We start from the raw sequence: 9,744 nt of genomic DNA on the forward strand, positions 1-9,744 counted from the left end.
CATCATCGTCATCATCATCATCAGCAGCAGCAGCAGCATCACCATCATCATCATCATCATCAGCAGCAGCAGCAGCAGCAGCATCGTCAGCTTCAATCTCAGAAACCGCACACGCATTAGTCAGTGCTGCTGCAGTTGCGTTTGCCGATGATATGGAAAATGAAAGGGTTGATAACTAGGCCAAGAAAGCAGTAGCCGTTTCAATTAATGCATGCCAGTGGAATTTCATTGGGGAGATCCGGCGGAAAAGCTATGCACTGAAGGCAGCAACTGGGATGCATGCGCTCCTGAGACTGGCCCATTTTTGTCAGTGTTGAGGTGTCCCGTCACGGGGTATCCATCTACGAAGACGGCAATGAACAGAGCAACTGAGTTGGCTGGTAAGGACTGTTATATTTAACTGTTGATCAGTTGTTTGACCTAGCCTGACTGGCGAGGAAAGAGCTCTCCAACTATGTCGGTCGAGTGGCATACGAAGCACGTGATCTAATCAGCGCAACCTATGAAAAGTGGTCAGTTCATCTATCGTGGTGAGTTATTTCTCCCGATCTACTTCTGCAAGGCTGAATTAGGAAAATGCACAGAACAGACCGATGGTCAAATTGTGGAAGTTTTTTCAACGTCCTCCCTTTGCGATGAGGATGAGATTTCTGGCCCATGCAACAACAAAGCATCCATCGCATCATCGTGACCATGAAAGATAGCAGGTTTGCGCTTCAAGTGATGCCGTTTGAAAGAACTGTGGGGTCTTCCTCCCCCATCCGAATGAAATTATCGCATCTGACTAATCCACCGGGACAGATACGAATTCCCAGGCAAGAAAATTTCTCTACAGTCTCAATCGGTCCATTCCTTCTGCTTTTTCTCCACAAAACCGAAAAACCACGTGGCTTGTGTACACGCTAACACTGACGGATTCTTGGAGTGCATCTCACTTCTCGGGGCAACCACACAATACACGTCACAAAAGCTATACTTCCACCCTTTCGTCATAAAGGCGAGGCCCATTATTGTGTAAGTCATCTGCTAGACACAGGCTCATTTTCCGACAGATAGTGTGAAACGATATTGTACATGTGCACTTTTGCGGGAACTCCCAATCGATCTTTTGGTCGATTCGCACTCTCAAGTGTCCTTAATCCGTGATGTGACCCTAGCAATGATTAGATTTGAACAAATACGCAAACAGCGCGAGGACTCGATGACCTTGAACTACGTTAATACGGGACTTCCGGTCTGCTCTGTATTCTTTCATTGTGAACAATACCACACGTACTTAAATACATCACTGTGAAAACCTGAAAACGTACTCGTGCAGAGTGTCATTGGGTCAGTGTGGCTCTTATTCTCAGAGTAATTGTACTCGTGGGAAATACATTTATGCCTATTGGGGAACAGGAGATGCACAATCGTTTTCTGTGTCCTTGAGGCCGTGAGGACAGCGTAAACAAAACTCGAATTGTGTCTGATAATTCAGTGGTACAGTTACAATGAATATCTTGATCCGTATTCGAACTTTGCTATGAACGCACTACTATCGAGCGGGTCGAAATTCCGTCTCCGTTGACCTAAGAGCGTAGAAAAGCAATGTGAGAAGTTCTGTAGGTTAGATTTGGTTCCTTCTTCGTCGTTTAGCTTACGACATTTTAAAGCACTGCTGATAGTCAAACACCATGACTGCTATGGGTAACGTTCGCGGACTCATAAAAGAAAGCCTTGGTGTTAGCACAACTTCAGGCCACTGACTGTACCGGACAAATAAGCCAACCTGTGTATATTACAAAAAGTATAAAAACCGTTGTCTTGTCTGTTTGTAATGTTCTGAGGCACTCTCTGACATTTTTACAACCGACTGGTTCTAACACTTATTCGGTCTAGTCCTAGGCCCTCGACCCGGCAGCCATCGGCTGGTTGTTATATTGGATAAATGACCTAAGAATTCGTGAGCGACAAGTCGATGTATGAAGTTTGGATTCCATCCAGTAAGTGAAGTTGATCTGTGCTAGAAACCGCGAGGCGTGGTGTGGTGGGTTCATGTTACGTTAAGCATTGTTAGTGCCCATTTGAGGAGTATTCAAGGAGACACGAATCCAACATTTTCCGGATTAAAATTGGGTGACTTATCAGAAATAATGTTTGAGGAGCTGCTGGCCTGACTACTCAACTGTGGCTGTGGTGATCAGTGGACGATCCTCAGTTCAACGGGCTGAAGACACTTCTGGATGAAATGTATTGTGGGTTTGGCTTGTAATGCACAAGCTAGACTCACGTCAACGAGTGATTAAGGCAGGTTTATGATGGCCTTAATCGTGGTCCTTAAATTGGCCATGGAGTTCGTGCCTTGTCGATTTGAGTACCAATGTCCCCAGAAAATAGGACATGAAAAATAAGCGCTTACAGTTATTCTGTTACTATGCTATCAGAGCCTTGAACATAACCTTTAGGCTAACATGCGTTATATTTGAATTTATTGAGCAGTATCGCTGCTGATCAATGACTGCTGTGCATAGTGCTAGACAAAAAGTTACTTAAATATCTTCGTAATAAGATCGAAAGAGTAATAGGTCAATTATCCCCGCGCAGTGAACTGATATGGAGAAGCGAAATCCAACTCAAGCAACAAGTATTCTGACTACTAGGAGATAGTGGACTGATTTGCAACAGGTTCATGCTTATTTGGCTCAGTGGAGTAGAAACTACTGGATTTCGCAACCTTTGGCTGCCTCAGTGGACAGATTTTGCGAAGACTAAACCAACCTGGGATTCAGGAATGCTTTTTATTCTACTTGACCAGATACCACTAGCGCCTTCCATCAGTAGTACAGCGCTTACACTGGTATTAAAAACGGAAATATCAATCCTGAGCTGAGTTTCTCGCGTAAAAGTGTATTATTTGGTCATTTCTATTCGATCATGGCTGGGCAGTAAGGTGGCTTGCCTGTACCTAAAGCTAACTGCCATCGTGTTGGACAAGTGCATTGGGTCAGTAGCTTCACTTTTATACTTTCCGGAATTTCAGTACCTGGGGCATCAAAGGTTAATGCGTTTATTCAATCAGGTGCAGAACCAGGCTAGGTGGTTCAGTCACTTTATCTTCACGAGAAAAAACCAACTCATTGAGGATGTAACGCGGTACCCTTCGAAATAAGCTATCTTGACAATGTAACACCGTGTTGCCGTCACATGACTAATGTAGCAGCTGCATTTGGTCACGCATATTGTCTAGCGTGTACTTGAGGATATCCGATTCTCCAACTTCTGTAGGGACCAACTTATAAGACTGACCAAGACTTACCTAAGCTATGAAGTGTACTTTCCTAGGAGGATGGAGTAAGCTACTGAACTAGGCTTTCGGGATTTCTGCAGATTTCTTCGCCACTAGAAGTGCCTTCAACTAGGTCATAAAATGCACCTGTGCACATGGAAAACCTGTGCAACTTACGAACAAAACATGAAATACTAGAACGAGATCGCAGAAGCACAGATTTGTCAGCAACCTATGCATGTGTATTCCCTCGGTGGAGATAACTGATAGTTACTGTGGAGAGATTTTGGAATTTTGATGAGCGGCGTTTTAGCCAAAGTGCGAGATAATCAACCTAGTGATTAGCCGTTCCTGGCCGAATGGCGCATTGTTTAGACTGCTGGTCTGGAGGTCACGGGTTCGAGACTCTTTTGAGTTTTGTGAGGTGCTCGCTGGAAAAATTCCCCATATGGAGGACAACCTGTACAATCTTTCTCAATTTTTCAGCATAGATTGCCTTCAGTTGCAGAACTAAACCTTGACTCAGACGCGATGCCTTTGGAAGTGAAGTCAGGCAAACATTGTGGCTCCTATCATCCACCGTCACTGCTGGTCAAAGAGGGCCAACTTCTACTTTGTTCCATGATCGTCTTTTCTTTAGAAAAAATACCAGCATAGAGTCTGCTATTCGGTGACTACCTTCAGTAACGCAGGATCGTTGCCGCAAGAGCCCGGGCAGAATAGCTGAATATTATTCTTCAACCTGCACAGAACTCATAAATATCAAATTACTGTTACTCGCCGACGCCAGCGGATAGTAGTATCCTTAGTTTACTATTATCCAACTTTTCACCCTATCCAAGGGTTATACCGATTTCCAATTCCCCTATCCGTTGAAAGTGGGCTCATACTAACAGAACAGGAGAGCCTTCCGTTCTCCTAACTTCTGTCCATAAATTTGCTATCGATTATATTCTGTTTCCTCGGATTTATTTTCCCTGATTTTTTCACCCGTGGATTGAACTGAGAAATATTACTGCCATAAATTTGAAACGTCTACAGGTGTACTGGAATTTATGTGGGAAAGTAGCCGTTCGAATTTGTAGCAACCATATGATTAGGTGTTTGTTTCTTTCTTCTTCCAACTTTCTCCCTCCCGTTCGCTGATCACTCACCGAGGACATGTCTGCCCCTTGTACTCATTTCAAATGATCTCCATCAGGGGATCGAATTATATATTCTCCTAGTCAACTCCATTAATCTGATTACCAGCCTCGAAGTTAATCTGATTTTGTTATATGTTTCACTTCACAAAGTAGATTTATTCTTTATGTGGAGCCGTTGCAAAGTTTGACGCTAGAAACTCGTTCACTTGAATCGATTTACCTTGTATTACCCGTGGGAGTTGCCCAAAAGCGGAAAACCAATGCCAATTGGAATAAGTGCGCAGTTATGTTTAAAGAAGTGCAATGAACAGGAAAAGAGGAGTAATCGTCGTTGTAAGAAGGCGATAACTGATTACGAAACCATTTAGTTGAACCGAATGCGCTGTGTCTGGTAGATAGTGGGAAGACGTAAAAAGGCTTATAATCCCTAAAAGCACCAGAAACAGTTCGAGCGAGGTAAGTCAGATGAGGTGACCTGAACAAAGAGAATCAACAAATCAGAAACCTCAGGAAACGGGAAATTGTTACATGTTTGGTGATGCGTGATGCGATCAGTTATGAAAAAGTAATTCTCTACGGATTGTGGGCTGCCTGAAGTTCGGTAGACATTATTTTAAGAGTGGATGCTTGTTTCTTCAGTTGACAAGAAACCACACAATTGATTTCTCGATGGTTCAGCGTTTTGACAAACTCACTGGAGAGACTGACCAAAAGAATCAGTCCACACGAGTGAGCCTAACGTCCACGCGGCGTTTCATTTAACGATGGGAACCGTTAAATTAAGCTTTTCGTGACTTAAGCTGCTTCCTCTATTGACTGAACCATAATCACACCAAAAACAGACCTTTTTAGGATGAATTACAGCGCGTGAAACGCAGCAGGGACCTCTCAACTCCTTCGTTTCGCTGAAAGTATAGACATGTAGATATTTCGTACGCCTCACCGAAATAGTTTTTGTCAAATGAACTTTACATTAGTATTCGACCAAAAATTCATCCACAGACAAAACAAGTGGCGATGCGTCAGACGGTTCTCACACATATACTTGAAAAACAGAGCAGACGTACAAAACGTGGTCTTGAGAAAGCATTCCGGTGATCACATATAAAATAAATAAATTTGCAATTCAGCTAAACAGTAACACACTAAACTACCTGGGTGGTATTTCAGACCTTTTTGAATGAAGATTTCATCCTGCAAGTGAAATCGGTCAATGCTAGAGAAACCAGAAGCAGTGAGCAGCTGTTTCATCCATGTTATATGTGCTGATTTGCCCATCTGTGGTATCTGCTGCTGACCCGCTCCAGTGCCTGATGCCGGAGAAAAAGACTCGCAGAAGAGAACACAACAGCTGTATTCCGAACGAGCGAGTGCGAGAGCTTGAGTTCGTGCGAGTGTGAAAATCAAGTGGTTCCAAGCTAGTCATTGGAGGGACACTGCCTAACTTGGTCCAATTCTGACGCGCGCAGACTAGCTTTGATACGAGGCTGTGACGCGCTGCATATTGTAGGAGCGTTGGAGAACACAAAGCTGTATTCCGAACGAGCGAGTGCGAGAGCTTGAGTTCGTGCGAGTGTGAAAATCAAGTGGTTCCAAGCTAGTCATTGGAGGGACACTGCCTAACTTGGTCCAATTCTGACGCGCGCAGACTAGCTTTGATACGAGGCTGTGACGCGCTGCATATTGTAGGAGCGTTGCCTGACCTTGATCAACGCTGACTCGCGCTGTCTGGGTTTGATACAAGGCTATGAGGCGCTGCATATCAGGGGGGACGTTGCCTGTCGGGTCGACATCTAGCGGAGCTGAGGGTTTCAGTAGATTTCGGGCACTCAGTGGTTGCTTTCAGGAATCTGACCTTCCTGATAATCCATATTGGGAATTTCCAAAAGTACGCATCTTACAAAAATCCAGTGGGGAGTTTCGGACGCATGATCTTCGGGCCACTAGTTTGAAAAAATAATGGCTTGGTCACTGTTGACTGATAAGTAGTATGATTAACCCTAACAGCCACTAGGAATTCACACCACATGGCCAGGTGTTGACGATATCTCAGGTGCTTATTTCAGTCATATGAATTTCATATGAATTTCCTGAGCCACTCAGGTAGCAACTCGTGGAAGCATATCGGACCATTACAAACGAGAAACTAATCTTGATTCGGTTGACTCTCCTGTCAAAACCAAATTCGTGCATAAAAGAGTATTTGTCAAGATCTGTCTGATTTGGGTTCAAGTAGAACATAAAAATGACAGAAACTCGGGAACTGCGCCTACCTGATGAGTCCCAATTTAAGGCAAAACCGGTCGTGGACTGTCAAACTGTTTTCAGCAAACTTATAAAATTGGTTACTGCTAGATAACGGTGTTGCCTGTTGTAATCTTAACAGAAAAACATTTGGGATACACATTAGAAATTAAGATTGGAGTAACTTTACGAAATCATATTTTTATGAGTACCTTAAATGCCCCATTATGACAGCAATACAAGATACCTATTCCTAAGTTGCCATATATATAACTCAAAAAGAAGAACAATCCGTTCGGCAATGGAGCTTTTCCATCTGAGTTGCTGTTACTCGAGAGGCCAGTGAACACGTTATATGAATTCTCTGAATAGAGAGCTATTTTCTGTCTAATTTTGAGTAACCCTGTTGACCAACCGCTTGTTGTTGCATGAGTCCGCTTTCAACAGTTAGTTCGGAGGTCGAGAGTTTCAATCACTATGGCGATTCGTGAGATGGCCAATGCCCATGATTTTCAGTAAGAATGCAACAGCTGTGTAACACTTGTAGGCTTTCAACTAATTTTGGTTATAGGGCGGTATCTGTGTTGACAGTTCTCAAATCTCGTTCCACTATCAATGACGTTGGAAGAATTGCTGTTTTGTACAGGAATTTAAGGACAGGAACAGTGTTAAACTATTCGTAGCCTGACCGCAGACTTCACCAGGACTGGCCAGTTACATCCTGCTCGATGACAGTTGAAATGAACAGCACTTCGTTATTTTAACTACATTTTCCGGCCTTACCCAGTCAAGATTCCGTGAAATCCCTGTCCCAAATAGCAAATTTTCCTCACTGAGCAAGGTGAACTAAGCCAACGGTAATCTGGATACACACTACAGGAATTCGTAAAAGAAAGTACTTTGGCCGGCCGAAGTAATACGTTAATGTTTCCAAACGTCTTTCAGCTGATGCTTTTATAACAGAAGCATCGGAAGACACGCAATGCAAGTGGTAAACTAAGCAAAATGTTCAGTTTGCATTTGGTTTACTCAGTTGGCCGGTGTGTCGACGCTTCTTTGAACGGAAATTTTACCGAACGAAGTGATTAAAGCACTTGTTTAAAAAAAGGAGGAAAAAGTCACAGCCAACTCAACCAATCGTTCGGTCTTCCTAATCAACCATAGACGAAGCTCCACCACCAATGCCGTGTAAGTTTAACCGTAAGAATCACATCACATCAGTCTGGTGTTTATGCTACACTAACTAAATCTACGATCGGAAGTAAAATAACTGTACTGATTTCGGTCCCTTGGTCAATATGTACAGAGTAGTTCACTGCGTCCCAAAGGATGGTTTCTCTAGAGGGCTAATTCTCTTCAGTGTTGCTGGACAGCTTTGACGGGGCATGATAGGCATTCATCCCCTTGAATCATTGTAACAATCAGAAAATGCGACCATCTTGTTTATTAGTAATACTTTCATCATCAGTAGTATCAGGAAATGATGATCATAATCGAACTTGTGTTCTGTGGGAACATTCTTTAGTATTCTGGAGTCGAAAATTCACGTCCGTTTAAATGACCTTATTTCGGGAGTTTTAAGGCTCGTTTAATTTATGTTTTGCTGTTACAAAAGACAACCACGTGTTGAACGAAAGATGGCCCAAAATGATGATTGCTCGCTGGCCAAACAATGACATTATCATACCACTCAGTTGCTGGAAGCTAGACGACTAATGGTCTTCGTTGTGGGATAGAATTCTGTCAGCTTAATGCAATCGGCTTTGCTGTCCGATATAACCGGAAAGTGAATCACTCTTTCGCAAACTGAACGAGGTGCTGCGCGTGTCACGCGATGAAATACCGCACGTGAAATCCGAAGCCAGTGTACACAATCCCACACCCAATCAAAGTCCTCCTGTTCAAAACAGTCCTTTTGTGGGACAAAACAGTGACTCATCCTGGCTAAGCCTGGCAAACCATATCCGTTAATCAATACGAAATAACGGTGTTTGGCCAGTTGACAGGAGACCCGGCGAAATCCCCGTATGTGACTAAATTTTGCATAAATCCTTGAGTGAGTTGTGATAGAGGGTGTTGTATTGTAAATTCAATGCATTTTCTTGTTTTCCTTTGGAGTATCTCCAGCGATTTCATTGGGGACGTACTACTGTCCTGAGTGTGAATCCCAACTAAGAGGTGTGGAAAAACTTATCAGTTTTAAAATTCTAGGCATCATTTGCCACGTCTACGCCTAACAGGAATCCATTCCTTATTTCACTTTCATGTGCATCAAACTAAATACCGTGTCGTATTGTCCACCAAGGTGAAAACCACATCAGACCTGTCTCGAACACTCGGCAGGCAATAACTATCTGTCGCTAGTAAGGGCGAAAACGGGACTGTATGTTCTTGGGTGTTAACGCCGTGTGCCATCGCGGCACTTTTAACCAAATTTGCGCATTTTCTTTCCAGAACGTCTGAAACGCCCCAGTCCATCCGGGAAACCAGCCTTCAAGCTTGATTTTGTTCCACTTGCATTTGGAGATGCAAAAAAACTCCTTGTGATTGCCTCCATGACGTCTTCCTCCATTCTTCGCAAAAAAACGGATCATAGACAAATATGACGAGTTCAAGGTTTCACAAGTCCCCACATCTTACCTGTCTGCTAGCTACCCGTTATTCGGGCAATGAAATTAGGGTCTAAATGGAGTTATTCCAGTATACAGCGTCTATTTTGTGGACTGTGCTTTTTGTTGATGTACAGTATGAAGAATCCTAGAGAGTGTGATATAAAGTACTTCTATATTCGTTTTGGGTATTCTATCAGAATAGCGTGTCGTTAGAATTTTGCAATGGCTTGAGCCAGCTAGGCAACCTCAACCTGTAAGACGACACCAGCTGATTGTGGATTTTAGACTCACATTATTTCACATAGTATTTTAGATTTGCAAAGGGCCATATAATTTGGTTAGCTTTTGCAACGTGGACGTATTTATGGAAAATAGAAAAAAATTCTGCTACCGAAACACCTGAGGGAATTATTTATATCACAGTCAAATAGTCGGGGGTGAATCGATTTTCACCCCATCGATCGAATCGACTACCTGC

General features: G+C 43.2%; 2 protein-coding genes across 2 annotated transcripts in view; both read left to right on the plus strand.

The window, feature by feature from the left end:
- The window catches only part of T265_02985 (hypothetical protein), a gene marked incomplete at both ends in the record, with an annotated part of 25,588 nt that extends 25,409 nt beyond the window's left edge, over positions 1 to 179 (plus strand). Inside the window, one exon of the mRNA XM_009167364.1 lies at positions 28 to 179. Within this exon, the coding sequence (XP_009165628.1) occupies positions 28 to 179 (152 nt within the window). The remainder of the gene's footprint in view (positions 1 to 27) is intronic.
- Positions 180 to 211: 32 nt separating this feature from the next.
- T265_02986 (hypothetical protein) lies at positions 212 to 9,260 on the plus strand (the record flags this gene model as incomplete). Its single annotated transcript, XM_009167365.1, has 2 exons — positions 212 to 380; positions 9,109 to 9,260. The coding sequence occupies 2 exons, from the start codon at positions 212 to 214 to the stop codon at positions 9,258 to 9,260; spliced, it is 321 nt and encodes a 106-aa protein (XP_009165629.1).
- Positions 9,261 to 9,744: the final 484 nt, after the last annotated feature.

This window comes from Opisthorchis viverrini (genome assembly GCF_000715545.1).
Source record: "Opisthorchis viverrini unplaced genomic scaffold opera_v5_39, whole genome shotgun sequence".
Classification (NCBI taxonomy): domain Eukaryota; kingdom Metazoa; phylum Platyhelminthes; class Trematoda; order Opisthorchiida; family Opisthorchiidae; genus Opisthorchis; species Opisthorchis viverrini.